This window comes from Lynx rufus, unplaced genomic scaffold, assembly GCF_022079265.1.
Source record: "Lynx rufus isolate CCGP_SWC_20201006 ecotype Redwood Valley unplaced genomic scaffold, mLynRuf1.p SCAF_14, whole genome shotgun sequence".
NCBI classification, from domain to species: domain Eukaryota; kingdom Metazoa; phylum Chordata; class Mammalia; order Carnivora; family Felidae; genus Lynx; species Lynx rufus.
The window spans coordinates 12,956,184-12,974,294 of NW_025814828.1; the positions used below are offsets into that span (position 1 = coordinate 12,956,184).

An 18,111-nucleotide genomic window follows, 5' to 3' on the forward strand; every position below is an offset into this window, starting at 1 on the left:
CTGGAGACCTTGGCAGGCTTAAATGATCAAAGAAAACATCCTTGAGAAGGTGAGTGCTAAAGCAGGTGGCACTACAAGTGAGAGAACTGTGGCAAAGGTAGATAGTAAATTTAGCAAGCATTTTTAAAGAATCTGCTAAAGGCAAGAAGAGCATAGGGGAGGGTGGAGTCTGAAAGTGGAGAAACACATGTTAGAATAAGAAAGGCGCTAAACCGGCCACCTGGGTAAGCATCTTGATTTCAGCTCAGGTCCTGATCTCATAGTTTGTGAGTTCAAGCCGCGAGTCAGGCTCTTTGCTGACAGGAAGGAGCCTACTTGGGATTCTCTCTCTCTCTCTCTCTCTCTCTCTCTCTCTCTCTCTCTCCCCCCCCCCTTCCCCGGCTCATGCTTATCCTCTCTTGTTCTCTCTTTCTTTCTCATAAATTAATACATGAACATTAAAAGAAGAAAGAAAGGCTGTAACATTCAAAAAGTTTGGGGGAAGGGGCAGGGAAAATAGATCTAATGTAAAATCATGGCAGTACAGAACCTCAGCTCAAGGCCCCCAAACAGTGCACAAGAGAAATAAAACCAAGTGCTGTACAACAAAATCTCTAAAGAGGGAATAACTGTTTCCTGTGTAGAAAATTGAGGAGAAACGAGCTTACCATTTTCAAAAGATGTCAGATGAATTGGACTAGAACTAGAAAGGCTATGTTAGGTAGTTGAGATGGATACAAGTGGGACCATGTTAGGAAAAGCAGGGTATGGGTGTTTACTCCATTTCATACAACATAGAGAGCCATTTTCGTTGATCTTCAGGGAACTAGCAAAAGTCACTTCTGGGGTGTCTGGGTGGCTCGGTTGGTTAAGCCTCCGACTTGGGCTCAGGTCATGATCTCATGGTTTGTGAGTTCGAGCCCCACATCGAGTTCTCTGCTGCAGCACAGAGCTAGCTTTGAATCCTGTCTCCCTCTCTCTCTGCTCTTCCCTCGCATGTTCTCTCTCAAAAATAAACATTTTTTTAAAAGTCACTTTTTTTTTTTTGAAAGTAATCTCTACACCCAACTTGGGGCTTGAACTCTCAACTCTGAGATCAAGAGTCACATGCTGGGAGCGCCTAGATGGTTCAGTTGGTTAAGCGTCTGACTCTTGTACCCAAAGGATACAGGAGTGCTGATGCATAGGGGCACATGTACCCCAGTGTTTATAGCAGCACTTTCAACAACAGCCGAATGATGGAAAGAGCCTAAATGTCCATCAACTGATGAATGGATAAAGAAGATGTGGTTTATATACACAATGGAATATTACTTGATAATGAGAAGGAATGAAATCTGGCCTTTTGTAGCAATGTGGATGGAACTGGAGAGTGTTCTGCTAAGTGAAGTAAGTCATACAGAGAAAGACAGATACCATATGTTTTCACTCATATGTGGATCTTGAGAAACTTAAGACTGTGGGGGAGGGGAAGGGGAAAAAATAGTTACAATCAGGGAGAGAGGGAGGCAAACCATAAGAGACTCTGAAATACAGAGAACAAACAGGAATGATGGGAAAGGGGGGGGGGAGAGGGGAAAATGGGTGATGGGCATTGAGGAGGGCACTTGTTGGGATGAGCACTGGCTGTTGTATGGAAGTCAATTTGACAATAAATTATATTAAAAACAGGACTTTATCATCAACTTGAAACTTCATGTTTGTATTTAGTAACAAAGTCCTGAATATTCTAAAATAGATTTATTTTCAATATGGATGTCTACTTTGGAGCCTAATGCTCCCACCTCTTTCTTTCCTCACCAGACTCTTGGTGTTTGGGGAAGCTAAGGTTAGCTGGAAGTACTACCATGAATCTACCCAAGTGGGAGTCAGGCTCAGAGATGTTTTAATTTCATGTTTGTTTGTTTGTTTGTTTTTTTATTTTGAGAGGGAAAGAGTAGGGGAGGGGCAGAGAACGAGGAAGACAGAATCCCAATTTCCCCACCCACACGCACATTGCAAATGTCGTTTCCAAATAAGAGAGCTCTTTTGGTTCTGAAATTTATGTGACTTTAAAAATATGTAAAGGTTCTTGTTTACACACAAACCTTCAGAAAGATAAGAGAGATGATCAGATATTTTCTTATTTCTACGTACTGATCCTAAAAGGTATGTTGTCTTTAAAAAGACTCATCTTTTAAAAACTGAAATTAGGGGCACCTGGGTGGCTCAGTCCATTAAGTGTCAGACTCTTTATTTCAGCTCAGGTCATGATCTCCAGGTTCATGGGATCAAGCGAAGAGTCTGCTTGGGATTTTCTCTCCCTCTCTCTGCCCCTCTCCCACTCTCTCCTTCTGTCTTTCTCTCTCAAATAAATAAACTTTTTTTAAAAAAAACTGAAGTTATGGGGCAGCTGGGTGGCTCAGTCGGTTGAGCATCCGACTTTGGCTCAGGTCATGATCTCATGGTTCGTGGGTTCAAGCCCCTCATCAGGCTCCATGCTGACAGCTCAGAGCCTGGAGCCTGCTTTGGATTCTGTGTCTCCCTCTCTCTCTGTCCCTCCCCCATTTGTGCTCTGTCTCTCTCTCAAAAATAAAATAAAAATATTTTTAAAAATAAATAAAATAAAATAAAATAATAAAAAACCCGAAGTTAAACACCTCTGAGCCTGACAACCACTGAATAGATTCATTTCTTTAGCCTTTTAAAATCTACACGGACTCTCCTGGGAGCCCCATTTGTTCTGTAAACATTTGTTGAGTGCCTGCCTTCAGGGCTGGACTCTAAATACTTCTGGTTCATGGTGATCTATTTGTAAATGTAGGCAACTCACCAGTTACAAGTGGTGGACACCCAGGCCTACATTCCATTCCGTCACCTAAAACCAAACCTTCCCATCCTTGGTCCTCCTTCCTGATAAACTCCAGCCTCCTAGGATCACCTGCTTCAGAAGGAGACAGTTGATAAGGGAACTCACTGAAAAGCTCCTCCCAACCTCCCTGAAGGCCTCATGCCTCAAAGTAACTTACTATTCAGTACAAACTGGTTGTTTGGTTTTTGTTGAAGTTGACCAAATTGAAGGTTTATCTGTACTTTTTTTTTTAAGAAAATTTTTTTATGTTTTTATTTTATTTTTGAGAAAGAGACACAGTGAGAGCAGGGGAAGGGCAGAGAGAGAAGGAGATAGAATCAGAAGCAGCCTCTAGGCTCCGAGCTGTTAGCACAGAGCCCGACGTGGGGCCCGAACTCACGAACCATGAGATCATGACCTGAACCGAAGTCGGACGCCCAACCGACTGAGCCACCCCGGCGCCCCTGTACTTTTTTTTTTTTTTTTTTAAAGGAAAGTCCATACCTCTGAGAACGTTCAATACGTGAGTCATTTGCATAGTTTAAACAAGTGGGAGAGTGGCCAAAAATGAGCTTTGGCTTTTTCAAAACCATCCCTAAGGTCAGTCCATGCCCAGAAATGGAGGAAGGGCCATCGTCTCTTCTCCTTTGAAAAGTACTATTAGTAGGGGGTGCCTGGGTGGCTCAGTCAGTTAAGCGTCTGACTCCATTTTGGCTCAGGTCATGATGTCATGGTTCAGTTGGTGAGTTTGAGCCCTACGTTAGGCTCTGCACTGACAGCGCAGAGCCTGCTTGGGATTCTTTCTCCACCCCTCCCCTGTTCTCTCTCTGTCTCTCTCAAAAGTAAATAAACTTTTTTTAAAAAAAGAAAAAAGCTATTAATATTTGCAGTGGAACTATGTTAATTAGGCTATCCTCTTTTTCTATAGGGAAAGTGCATTTCAAGTTCTAGGTGCCTAACTTGCTTAGTGTACGACTAAAAGGGCTCCAAAAATTAGTGTGTATATAGGAAAATATACGTCTGCTTTTTTTTTTTTTTTTTAATTTTTTTTTCAACGTTTATTTATTTTGGGACAGAGAGAGACAGAGCATGAACGGGGGAGGGGCAGAGAGAGAGGGAGACACAGAATCGGAAACAGGCTCCAGGCTCTGAGCCATCAGCCCAGAGCCGGACGCGGGGCTCGAACTCCTGGACCGCGATATCGTGACCTGGCTGAAGTCGGACGCTTAACCGACTGCGCCACCCAGGCGCCCCTATACGTCTGCTTTGATACAGAAATAAAATAACCAATTCACTGCTGATGACAAACTCTGGCTTACCATGAAGAGGACAGTACAAATGGTCAAGAGCTTGGATCCCATGGCTTATGATCAATACCAAACAGAACTGGGGATTTTGGCTTGAAGAAGAAACTTAGGGGCATTGCTCAAAATTCTGAAAGTTTTTTTTCATAGAAAAGTCATTTTATGTTAGTTAAAAGGACAGATCTAAGTCTGAGAGGTAGGAATGACAAGGCAAATGAAAAGATTTCCTAATTAGAGAGGGATAACAGTAATAATTGGCTACCCGTTGAAGTCACATGCTCCCTATCCCTAGAAGTGGGGCTACCTGGATAAGAGGTTCAATTAGGTAACCTCAAAAGTCCTTCAACATGAAGGTTCTAAAATTTTATGAAATAAAGTATTTTTGAAAAATTAGCCAGCGCCTTAAGAATATTAATTTTCTAAAGCTTTGCCTTAGAAATCACTATCTGCTCATTTTCTTTCCTGTTCAAGCAGCAAGCAAACTCTACCTTCTTCTCTTTCTTCTGATAATTTTAATGCTTTTTCTAACCTTTGAGAACCTTCCCACTTTATCTTTTTTTTTTTAATGTTTATTTATTTTTGAGAGGGAGAGACAGAATGTGAGCAGGGGAGGGGCAGAGAGAGAGGAAGACAAAAATCTGAAGCAGGCTCCAGGCTCTGAGCTATCAGCATAGAGCCTTATGTGGGGCTTGAACTCACAAATTGTGAGATCATGACCTGAGCCAAAGTTGGACGTTTAACCAATTGAACCATTCCGCGCCCCCCACTTTATCTTTATCATTCCATTTAGTTCTTCAAGCCCTTGTCACTTGCTCATCTGACATGAGGCAGTGTGGGATTTGGGGCACAAGCTTGCCAGTTAGAAGCAGATAGCCTGTGTTTGAGTTTTCTGTACTATTGTCTTTATTGTGATATCAGTTGCTAATTACAGAAAAGTCAGCTGCAAATTACGGAAAATCTAACAGAGGCTTAATAAAACCACCTTGATTGTGTCGGAAGTCCCCAAGACCACCCCCAGCTTTGATAAGCTCCCACCAAAACTGGGGTTGTTTTGCCAAGGAGGAAGGGAATAGGCATTGGCTAGGCCATCAGCAGAGTCTGCCACTATCTTAATGGGCAAATCATTTATCCTCTGTGAGCCTTGGCTTACCTATCTGTAAACCGGGCAGATTATACCTATTCTTCCCAGGATGATTATGAGTCTAAAATGAAGGTAAAATGACTGCTTTCAGTGTTTGAAATTTGCCCCCTCCTTTCATAAGGTTGCTTAGTCTTGCTCACTGGACACATTTTATTTAGTCTTCCTTTTCTTTGGTTGCTGCTTCATTTGAGACCTTCTCTTTATGCCTGTGTTCTCGAAATGGACATTGTACTCCTATTACTTCCTGTTAACTCTTATCTTAGTCTCAACTTTTTCTAACCATGTAGTTAAAACTCTTTAACTTGGTGTCAGCCGATATGTTAATTTGCAAAACTAATAAGCCACTTCTCATCTTTATGAGCTTTCTTACCTGAAAATCTCCTATCATGCTTTCCCATGCCCCTCCTTCCTCTGACTTCACAATCCAGACCACTCTCTAATTACTCTCTTCTCTGAGTGCTTCTGTTTAATGATTATTCTTGCTCCTCTTGTCTTTGAGCCTTTTATTTTGTTCGAAATGGGCATTCCTTGAGGGTGAGAACTATACTTTCTCCAGTGTTCTCTGTGTTCAGTGTACCATACCTCATTAAAATCTAAGAATTGAGATATTTATGCTAAAATACCAGATTTTATTTATTTATGTATTTTAAATGTTTATTTTGGAAAGAGAGAGCAAGCAGGGGAGGAACAGAGAGAAGGCGAGAGAGGATCTGAAGCAGGCTCTGCACTGACAGCAGCGAGCCCAATGCAAGCCTCAAAACTCGCGAACCACGAGGTCACAACCCAAGCCGAAGTCAAACACTCAACCAACTGAGCCACCCAGGTGCCCCTAAAATACCAGTTTTTTTTTTGTTGGTTTTTTTTTTTTTTAGTGTTGATTTATTTTTGAGACAGAGCCTGACTGGGGAAGGGTCAGAGAGAGGGAGACACAGAATCCAAAGCAGGCTCCAGGCTCTGAGCAGTTAGCACAGTGCCCGATGTGGGGCTTGAACTCACGGACCCTGAGATCATGACCTGAGCCGAAGTCGGACACTTAACCAACTGAGCCACCCAGGCGCCCCTAAAATACCAGTTTTTAAATGGCAGTACTCCTTGGACTAGAAATGATGATTCTTTTTTTTTTTTTAAGTTTTATTTATTTTGAGAGAGAGAGCAAGAGAATGTGTTGGAGAGTGGCAGAGAGAGAGGGAGGGAGAATCCAAAGCAGTCTCTGCACTGTCAATGCAGAGCCTGATGCCGGGATGTTGGGCTCAAAGTCATGAATCATGAGATCATGACCTAAGTCAAAACCAAGAATCGAAAGCTCAACTGACTGAGCCACCCAGGCACCCCATAAAAATAATGATTCTAATTAAAAACATTTTCCTGAGGGCTGCCTAGGTGGCTCAGTCGGTTGAGTGTCCAACTTCGGTTTGGGTCATGATCTTGAGGTTCACAGGTTCGAGCCCCGTGTTGGTCTCTGTGCTGACAGCTCAGAGCCTGGAGTCTGCTTCAGATTCTGGTCTCCCTCTATCTCTGCCCCTCCCGCTTTGCGCTTTGTCTATTTCTCTCTCCAAAATAAACATCAAAAAAAATTTTTTAACATTTTCCTGAGAGAAAATCTTAAAAGGAACCCTGCTCTTTTAGAACTTCAGATTTCTTTGACTCTCTGCAAAAAATATTATTACAAAATAATCTGGCTGTCTACCCAATTTATTGTGAATAGACTAATCATAACCAAACAGAAATGAGGGACTTCCCTAAAACCCTTCCCTAAAACTTACTATGTTGCCCCCCATTTGTCCATTCAACAAGGACTTATTGGTCACTCACTGGGGATACAGTGGTGAATCAGACAGCCTTGGTCCCTGCCCCAGTGGAACTTAGGATGGGCCCTGAGTCTGTCTGGGAAGACAGATCCACCAAGTAATCAATAGAGTGTCATGAATATTGTTGGTTGGGCAACACAGGTGCTGAGGGAACACATCTCAGGAGCTCCTACTCCAGTCAAGGAGCCAGGGAACATTTCCTGAGAAGTGATATGTAAGTGGAGATGCACAGTATATGCAGAGTTAAGCCAGATAAAAAGAGGGAAGATAAAGGTGTTTCAAACCTAGGAATAATGTATCTGAAACCTCCTTGGAGATACTCAAGAATTTCTTGGGATCATGTGAATGTAGAATAGGAGGGGGAAGAATGGTGAGAAGGAGACCATAGGCAAGTAGTGTCCCGTTTTATAGTCACAATGGGGTGTTGACATCATGGACAGGTGAATGCCACCAGACGCAATGGGAGAAAGTAGACTCTTTATGGTAAAGGCTATGGAAAGTGGAAGAGAAGGTCATTCAGATGGGGAGATAGTACTGCTGCTCCCAGGTAGTGGTACAAGTTACCTGATTCTCTGGAAGTGATACCAGCCACCAGTGAGGATTTAATCTGGTGTGCCAAGCTCCCTTTGCCATTCTTATCTGGGTTTTCTCCCTGAGTGTTGTAAGAGTCAACCCACCTGCCCCTCAGCAAGTGCAAGTAGCAGAGGCAAGAGTGCCCTAACTTAGAGAGTATCTCCCACTAGATGAGATTGGAAGGCAGTGGCCCAGGAGCATCCCCCAGTGGGTCCAGCTTCAGGACCTGCCTGAGGTTGCTTCCCGCAGCCTATGTTGTATACATTGTGGACTTCGAAATGATATTTGTTTACATACAGGCCTTTATGTTGCGGTTGCAATAGAGCTTTGATACATAATGTCTTTTCAGGTCTTTAGAAACATTAATTTTGTGCTTTTGAAAGGTGAAAGTTTATATGTTCCGGTTTTAATTTTATTCTACATATTTGCTCATTATTATTAGTTAAGAAGGACTTATATTTATATTAGGGCTTGCCAAGATTTCTATTAAAAATTCCCCCAGATTTATCACGAGATGGGTTAATGTAGGGAAGGAGGGACATTTTTTCTTTGAACAAGAGGGAAGGAGAAAATAAAATAGGATATTTAGGGTCTAGAAAGGAAGGAAAGTGAAAAGGAGCCTTGATCTTATTTGTGAAGTTGGAAGGGAGATTACTTGCTGAGATAAGTTAGAACAAGAGACTACTGGGGGAGAAGGGAGGCGTATGCTTAACGCTCTTTGCAAGAGATGAATTAAAGGCCGGGTGTGGATGGCCGGCGGGTCCACCCAGAAGGTGGGGTACTGTCAGTGTTTCTCGTTTCACGTCCTAGTTAACAAGAAACATGCCCTATGGTTGCAGATTCGCATGAGAGCTCTTTAAGGGAAAAATCACAAATATAATAACCATTGTACTTGAATGGAGCATAGACTGTCTTTTATTCTTTACAGACTATCTATTTAGCTTTGCAACTGCTGCTACAAAAAAGATAACTGAATCAGTTGCTGAAACAGCACAAACAATAAAGAAATCAGTAGAAGAAGGAAAGATAGATGACATCATTGATAAGGTACATTTCAACATCTTTTCAAATTGATTAGCAGCTAAATATAATTATCCCTTCTTTTTATGAACGTCATTAATCCAAGTAGGATATCATATTCCGATAAAAATATTAATTGTTGAGACTCTTGGGGGTTTTTTTCTTCTTTTTGTATAAGAAGTAGCAATGATTTAAATAACCTTGGTTTTAATTTTAATATATTCTGAAATACACTGATACTTTTGCATAATACTGAACTTTTTATATTGTGAGTTTAATTTTAAACTGTAACTGTTTCCAAATATTTATGCCTTTGCATCATTCAGTTAAGTTTTTAAAGTCCCATTAGGAATTACATTTTCAGACTCTAACGAATGAGTTTGTTCGTTTCCTGCAGTGGTAGGGTGTAGGCCTGGGGAATTTCATTTATGTTGGTAATTATTTGAACTAAGGAGGTCATCAATTAAACTTCAGATAGCTTGTTATTTAGCTGCTTTGCTGTGTGTACCACATGTTAGAATGAGATTTGACCTGGCTTTTATTGTTTTTTGGAATAAAACAAAAATTCAATTTTTAACTCATTTTATCTTTGCATTTGAAAAGATAATCCATTATAAAAAAGGTTGTATACTTAAAATTCAAAACTATTGAATTGATTTTCCCTTTTGGTGGAGAAAGGGTGGAGTATCACTTTTTTAACCTTTTTATTTGAATAAAATTAATAAAATGTCTCAAATGACTTCACAAATCTTACATGTAATAAGCTTCTCGAAGTAATTTGACTCTTTATATATTTTTTAACAGACCATTATAGGAGATTTTCAGAAGGAACAGAAAAAATTTGTTGAGGAACAGCATACCAAAAAGTCAGGTATGATATCGGTTTTTATACATGACTCACCTACCAAATTTTATTGAGCACCTATTAATGTGCCAGACACCACACTGAGGCGCTGAGAATACAAAAATGTGTAATAGCCCCCATCCTTCAGGTAGCACAAAGACTAGTGGGGAAGTCAAGCTCATAAACCTTTGGGGTTTAAAGGAAGGGAGGAAATTGTTCCCACGGAACTGGTGACAGCCCCTCTGGGGAGCTGGCTGTGACAGAGTGAGCATTCATTTCTCATTTTATAACATGGCCAACACACTGTGTGATATACACGTAATTGGCACTTAGCAGAAGTTGGCTCCCTTCCCATTCTCTTCAGGAGATAAAAACGAAAGAGCTTTCTAGAGGAGTGACGGAGGGCCATGAAAAGTCATGGAGTGTTTGAGGAAGTTAGTGCATTTCATTACTGACAAATGCTTGTTTAAATGTTTGCAGTTACAGGATCTCAAAATGTCTACTTTTACTGTTTGGATGTACTCAAACACAAAACCGGCCTCTTGTCTTTGAATTTGGCAAAAGGGTAAAACAATTCCATCAGTTTGAGCAGTGCCACAAATTCAAAAAGAGCTAGTTAGTCCTATGGCGGGTCAGGCAACTCAAAGTGGAAAGCAGCTTTGGGGACAAAAAATCTCTACAAATTAGCCTACCTTAGGATAGCAGAGAAAGTGATCCTGGCTTGGAGACTTGGGGTAGGAGCTGGTCAGAGCCTCTGAGACAGGAACTTTGAGCAGGGGAAAGGCTCAGAGGCACTTTCAGTTTTGAGACACCCATTAGACCCCAGGTGAGAGGAACATGTACAAAGGCAGGGAAGGGAATGCAGGAAAATTCCATTCCTTGGTTGCACAAGTCATATTTCAAAGGCCCAATAGCCACAAGGGGCTAGTGGCTTCCATATTGGACAGTGCAAACCTAGAACATTTCCATCAGTGCAGAAAGTTCTGTTGGTCGGCACTGCTCTAAATTAACTGAACGGGGTCCAACAGGAGCAGTTGATTCCTGTGTGAAGCATGCATGAAGAATTCCATCTACTGATACAGATTAGAAGTCAATTTGTGTAAAAACCATGAGAGTAGGTGAGCTCAGTGAGAAGTGTGTCGAGCATGAAGAGAGCTGAGCAGAGATCTAACAGTGTTGACAGGAAGGAAGGAGTGGGAGAAATTGACAGTTCCTGAGTGCCTGATGTTTACCTGCAACATCTTCTTTACTAAAAGGTAGGATCGGGGCGCCTGGGTGGCGCAGTCGGTTAAGCGTCCGACTTCAGCCAGGTCACGATCTCACAGTCCGGGAGTTCGAGCCCCGCATCAGGCTCTGGGCTGATGGCTCGGAGCCTGGAGCCTGTTTCCGATTCTGTGTCTCTCTCTCTCTCTGCCCCTCCCCCGTTCATGCGCTGTCTCTCTCTGTCCCAAAAATAAATAAACGTTGAAAAAAAAAAAATTAAAAGGTAGGATCAACAAGGTTAATTCGCTGCAGGTTGCTCAGCTGGTAAGTGATGAAACAAATCTGCCATCAAAACCAGTGCCCATTTACTTACCAAGAGACAACAGCTAGGAGAGAGAAGCAATAGAAGCCCAGAGAGGGGAGAATTTCAAGGAGAGTTAGGTCAGCTAAGAAGTCCATTTACAAGGACCATGAGGAAAGGCACCATGTGAGTGTTCCTTGTGCATTTGTTCATTTAACGGTCACAGAAACTCAGAAGTACTTACTCTTATCTCCATTTCACAAAGAAGGAAACTGGGCCTAGAGAGAAAAGAACTAAGAACTGTCCGTGGGTTGGACAACCAGGAGGTTACTGGTCACCCTAAAAAGAGCAGTTTCAGAGGAACAGGGAGGCAGGGAGTGTCTCATCCATACTGGTAGTTTGAGCCTTGAGAGGACCTCATCTGAGGGTTAAGTAGTACCAGGAGACGCCACCCAAGGTGAATAGACTTAAATTGGACGCCAGAATATTAAAGCAAATAGTGTTTTCAAGGGGCTTTACCCCAATTTTTTAAAGTATGAAAATATGCTTATTTTATCTTATATTTAACAGAATTTGGATTATAATTGCCACCATTTGCTTGTTTAAGATGAGCCTAAGAATGAGCCAGGTGTCTGTCCATATGTCTATCCACACATGCACATAACTTTTCTATCAGTTGGTACACAATAGGATGTCTCTTCCATTGGACTTTTGCCACATGACACAAAAGGGCAGGGGTGTTTTGTTGAAAATACTAGGAACCCCTACATGTATCTTTTGTGCTGACCTCCCACCTCCACAGCCCCAGCTCAGATGGTAGCCCCAGTTCGGATGCTCACTGGCTTTGTCTCCACTATTTCCTACTTGCTGCTCCCTCTGAACACCCCCTACACACACCCAGCACTGAACTCCTCCTAGACCAAGATCACCTCCCAGGTCTCCGCAGAAAACCCCTGGGACTCACCTCTCAGTGGCTGCATTTGTCACCCAACAGTATAAGCCTGATGAGTTGTAATCCCCTTCTTCTCGTGAGCCCCAAAGACAACATGTCTGTTGTAGATCCCAGCCCTGTTGTTTACTTCCCGATTTGCCCGTTTCTTTATTTGCTTTCACTCCTGACAACCCTCTTCTCAGTTCCTAACTGCTTATCACCTTTTGTCATGAATCAAGTACAGTGACTTTTTCAAAAGAACTTTTTATTTGGAAATAATTTCAATTTACAGAGCAGTTGCGAGTATAAAGGGAGTACTGAGAACACCCATACCCCCTCTCCCTAGATTGTTGGTTTTAGTCCAACTGCCTTGTCCTTTACACCCTTTCTCCCTCTGTGTGTGTCTTTTCTGTTCCACTCAATGTGTGTTTCCTAAGAATTAGGGGTATTCTCTTACATAATCACTGACCAGACAGTTACCAGCTTTAGGAAAAGAACACTGATACGATGTGCATATTCTAATTTTGTCAATTGACCCAGTAATGTCCTTTGTATGTTTTCCCCCTCAATACAGCATGCAGCATAGCTTTCCTCATGTGTCTTAGCCTCTTTTAATCTGCACCAATCCAGGACCTTTGTCTTTTAGGACATTAATGTTTTCAAAGGATATTCTGCCCCCGCCCCCTTGGCCTCCTTTTTTTTTTTTTTTAAATAGACCTTTCCTAGTTGGGCTTTGGCTGATATTTCCTCATGATTAGATTCAGATTATGCATTCTTGGTCAGAATACTACATAGATGATGTTGTGTCCTTCTCAGGATAGCCCATCTGGAGGCCTACGATGACCATCTCTTTTTCATTGGTGATGATCATTTGGGTCACTTGGTCAAGGTGTTGTCCAATTTCTCCACCATATAATTCAAGTAATTTTTTACCAAATGCGTACATGCTTTAGATTCATATCTTAAGTCTAGGAATTATGATGAATGTTCATATTTGGAGCTCATTAATAAATTGCCACATTGATTATGTGGCAATTTATTCTTTCAAACCACGATTGCAGTGTAACCTTTGTAACATGTTTTTCTCTTTTTTTCTTTATTATTAAAACCTTTAGAAGCAGCAGTGCCCCCATGGGTTGACAGTAATGATGAAGAAACAATTCAACAGCAAATCTTGGCCTTATCTGCTGTAAGTACCTCGTGATTCCCTGTATAGACATACTTTCTTCCTATCATGACTTTATCCATAGAATGTTTTTCTTCTATATAGTATTTAAAATGTTTTGAGATACTAGAACTGTACACATCAACTTTCACTGGTTTTTCCCCCCAAGTTCCCCCTCCCGCCAAGTTTTAACTTCTCCTTAAGTTCTTTTTTCTTAACAGAAAAGTATGATCTGTTACACAAAATAATTATTTCAGCCTTAAAAGGATTCTTTTATGTTATTAAGATAATCTTTTGAGATATGCTATCATACAAAGTTTCTAGATATCATTCTAGTTCATCTGAGTGAAAAGATTGTATTCTAAGTTTTCTCTTTAACTATCATATGTATTTTAAAATGAAATTGAAAGAAATAAACTTTGCTGGCCTACAAAGATTTCTCTTGGGATTTCAGAGGGAACATAGTGATACCAGTTAACAGTTGTACAGTACCTGACACTTTCAGAAAGAACTTTCTTACCCATTATCTCCTTTAAACCTCACTGTACGTTTATGAGGTAGGTAGGGCCTTTTATTGCCGTCGTGCAGGCGTGATGACTGTGACTCCCAAATGTGACACTCACTCCTTACATGTGTCTCCACTGGGCTGTGGATTCTTAGTGGGTGGAGAGACTGGCTTTAATCTCTGTCCTCAGCACCTAGCAGCCTGCCTGGCAGGGGACTCAGCAAATAGGGCTTTGACTGTATCAGTGGTTTTCAAGCTTTGTTTTTAATCTACTCTTTTTTTTTTTTTTTTAACCAAAGTCATAAATGGAACTTCAGTCTAGAAAACAGACATAGAGCTGGGCTTTACTTTGCTTCCATTGTCCTCCCCCAGGGCATTTTAAGATTTTTTCTTTTTCATTAGTAAACCCCTTAAAAGATTCTTTTTTAAGTTTGTTTATTTATTTTGAGAGAGAGAGAGCAAGTGCAAGCAGGGGAGGGGCAGAGAGAGGGGGAGACACAGAATGTGAAGCAGGCTCCAGGCTCTGAGCTGTCAGCACAGAGCCTCACATGGGGCTTGATCCCGTGAACTGTGAGATCATGACCTAAGTGGAAACCAAGAGTCAGATGCTTAACCTACCAAGCCACCCAGATGCCCCTCCATTAGTAAGCCCTTTAAAGGCCTGAGCATCCATTACAAGTTCAGTATGAACACCATGTGTTTTGTTTACTGTGTTATGGCCAAACTTGATGCTGACATCACATAATGCTTATCTCCAGAAGAGAATTGGGACAGTGAGACTGTCATTTGAGGGCAGACATCAGATACTCACAGTCAAGTAAGTCCTCATAGCTCCTCTGTCCCCCAGACCTGTTCCTGTCCTCATCTTCTCCATCTCAAAATAAGACTCCAGTCATCCACCAGTTTGTTCTAGTCACTAACCCAAGAGTCTTCCTTCAGTCACACCCCACCCCCACCCCGCCTGGGCCTGCTGCAACCTGACAACGCTATGTTCCTGATATACCTCTATACCACTTCTCCACTGCTGCTGCCACCACAGCGGTCCCAATGCCATCATCTCCTGCCTTCAGCGTCCCAACCACTGTCCTATCCTTACCCCTTTCCCTACAAGCTCACAGCAGCCACAGGGGTCCCATTTATGATGTAAATCCCTTCGTGTCACTCTTCCACATAGAGCCTTCTAATGGCATCTCGCCTCGCGTGGGCTAGGATCTAAACCCCTTCCACTGGGTTCGAAGGCCCTTGGCTTTGCATCCCTCACCTCCCTCGTGCCCCACTGCCCTGCGTCCCAGTGTTCCAGCCACTGTTTTTTTCTGGAACACAAGTGAGCCAAGCTTTGTCCTGCTTCGGTGCCTGGTGCTTGCTGTCCACTCTTCCTAGAAGCCCACCCTACACCATTCCACAAGATCTCATCTCAAAGGTCACCTCCCTCGCCACCCTTTCAGCCCTCTACTAGTCACCCCATCTCATAGCCTTAGCAGTCTAAACCCTTGTCTGTCTCTTCCCACTCCCCCACCCCACAAGTGGAATGGAAATGCTGTGCAGGCAGGGAGGGACTCCATTTGTGCTGTGCCCTGCTGAGCAGGTGGCACGGTGCCTGGGGCACAGCAGGTCCTCAATGGGCATCTGCTGAATGGATGATGCAGTGAACATTGCACACAGACATGCCTGCAAGAGAGCACTCAAGATACCAGCATGACCCAGAGGCTTTGAACCATCTTCAGTACATTCTTTATGGTGGCTTCTGAATGTTTTAAGAGATAGACTAAATTGCTATAGTGAAGAAATAAAAAAATACAGTAGGTTAAACAAGCTGTGACTTTCCCTCCCTCTTCCCCACTCATGTAAGAGCCTAGAGGTAGATGGTCCACGTAGGTGTGCTTTGCCCATGAACTCATCTGTAGACCCAAGTATTTCCTGTCTTAATCTTATCCTATGCCAGCCCCTAGACTGTTGTCTGCCTTCTCTGCGGTGAAGTCAGCTCTCATGACCGTGCCTGTGTTCCAGCCTGTGGGAACTGGGAAAGAGGATGGTGGGTACACCGGACCATTTGGAAGATGAGACTCAGAAATTGCATCTATTCCTCAGGCCTACATCCCTTTGGCAACTTAGACACATGGCCACTCCTAATGCTGGGGAGCCTGGGAAATCCAGTCTCTGGCTGGGTGGCCACATGCCCAGCTGGAACTCAAGAGTTGTGATCCTGGAAGGGAGGGAGGAAGGGATACTGGGAGATGATTAGCAATCTCTCCATCAGAGTTGCTACATTCTCCTACTTGCCAAGCACTAGTTGGGACAATTCAGAGCCTATAGCAGAGTAGACCTTTAAGTTTCTCATGCTGGGGCACCCCTCAGGGCATCATGCATAAAAAAGAAATTGATAGTACAGCTGTCATTAGGTAGTTGTGAGAATGCAATTCAGAAAATTGTGTTTAGAACCTCCCCTGGGCCAGCCTAGTCCTGGGCCTGGAGGTGGCTGAGACCTGCCCTTCAGAGCCCGAAGGCTTACTGGACATCTGCTAGTGGAGTCACATAGCATCGCTCCCATGCTGAACACTGTCGTGCGGGACACGCAACGAAGCACCAAGGAAAGCGGCATGTCCCTGATTTTGGAGAGGGAAGAGGATGATCTCAGGGCAGCTTCGCAGAAGTGATGACGTTGGAGTGGAGTCATGAGTCTTGGGAGGAGGGTGTGAGGATGTTTGGGGGATGTGGGGCAGGGCTTGACATTCAGGTAGGGGGTTTTGTAAGCATTCGGATATGACTGGACTGCATGGTGCAGGTGGAGGTGTGGATATGGAGCCAGATCATGAAGACCTTTCTGTACCATTCTGGTAAGTTTAGGTTTCATCTCAAAGGCGACAAACGAGTCATTTAAGGGTTTTAGTGACCAGTAAAACACATGTTTTCCTTGCGACAGGGTAGAAAGTTGCTTGCTCTGGGTGGGAGAAATGGGACTGGAGATACTTGCCCCTTAAGCGGCTGCTGTAGAAATCCAGGTGAAACGTGATACGGCAATTTTTAGACTTTGAAAATTTTACATGAGAAGGTAAAATAACTAAACCCTATTTAGGTTCAGATTTGTTCTTTATTGATGTAGGCATCTCAAAAACCAAAAATATGGTTAAAATCTAACACGGGCAAGATATGATGAAACTGATGCTTATAGTAGCCAGTTTCTAAGATTATTTAAGCAGCCAATTTTCTAAGATTATTTTACAGTAGTTTTCACATAAAGATACTCGCTGGAACAAATGTACATTCATATGATTTGAAACTCTGTAATTTCAACTAACTGCATGATTGAACTTCCTGGCCTCCCACAAGGCTCTCTTCAGTGGAGACTGTTAAAAAAATACATGACAGGGGACACCTGGGTGGCTCAGCTAAGTGTCCCACTCCCGGTTTCAGCTCAGGTCGTGATCTCAGGGGCTCCATGCTGACAGGGCAGAGCCTGCTTGGGATTCTCTCTCCTCTCTCTACCCCTCCCCCCTCTCGTGCGCACATGTGCACCTGTGTGTGCACTTGCTCTCTCAAATAAACTTTAAAAAATAAAAATAAAAATAAAAATAAATGATAAATACATGACAGGATTGGTCATTCTCCACTCTCAAGCAGACAGGTTAATGATACTTCAGTGGATTTTGTGGCTGAAATCTTTAGGAGAATTGAATATTTGTCAAACTGGTGATGCACTGTTACATATTAATTGCTGTCTACATTTTTCCCCATGTTTTTCCCCTTTTCATCAAAGGACAAGAGGAATTTCCTTCGTGACCCTCCAGCTGGAGTGCAGTTTAATTTTGACTTTGATCAGATGTACCCTGTTGCCCTGATCATGCTCCAAGAGGACGAGCTGCTGAGTAGGATGAGATTTGCCCTTGTTCCTAAACTGTAAGTAAGCAGTGTGTTCCTGAGCCAGAGCTACGCTGCTCACACAGCACATATTGGCATTTTCTAGTGGCCTTGGTCATATGCAGAGTGTCGGGGCAGAATCCTGGAGTGGGGGCCAGAGCAGTTTCCTGTTCCGTCTTCATGAAAATAGGCTCTGTGGCCCTTCAGCTGGTGTGCATGCGCTCTCTCTCTCTCTTTCTTTCTCTCTTTCTCTCTTTCTCTCTCTCTCTCTCTCTCTCTCTCTCTCTCTCTCACACACACACACACACACACACACACACACACACACACACACACACACACACACAGCCATAGAATCGAAACTGAGAGTGGGCCTAACAGGAAATTTGGGGTGGAGATAAGATGCGCTGTTTTATCCCCAGTTAGAAGCTAGAACACAGTTTCCGATAGAAACAACCAACGTGCCGTGTCTTCCAAATAAAATTAAGGGTTCATTAGGACCTGGCCCACCACCTTTTTACACTCTGGCTCTGCTCTCTAGCAACAGTGTTCTTGTTCTCCTTCCCACCTGAAGTTTTCCTCTGCCCGCAGGCCTTGTTCTCCTCCGAAAGTATTGCTTGTCCTTCAGCTCCCGTGCAAGCATAATGTCTTC

The 18,111-nt window shown here is 42.9% G+C and overlaps 1 protein-coding gene across 1 annotated transcript in view; it reads left to right on the plus strand.

The window, feature by feature from the left end:
• Positions 1-18,111, plus strand: part of SYAP1 (synapse associated protein 1) — a 30,706-nt gene that overhangs the window by 1,103 nt on the left and 11,492 nt on the right. Inside the window, exons 2-5 of the mRNA XM_047075948.1 lie at positions 8,564-8,682; positions 9,460-9,526; positions 13,050-13,123; positions 17,359-17,498. Coding sequence (XP_046931904.1) covers positions 8,564-8,682; positions 9,460-9,526; positions 13,050-13,123; positions 17,359-17,498 — 400 coding nt within the window. The remainder of the gene's footprint in view (positions 1-8,563; positions 8,683-9,459; positions 9,527-13,049; positions 13,124-17,358; positions 17,499-18,111) is intronic.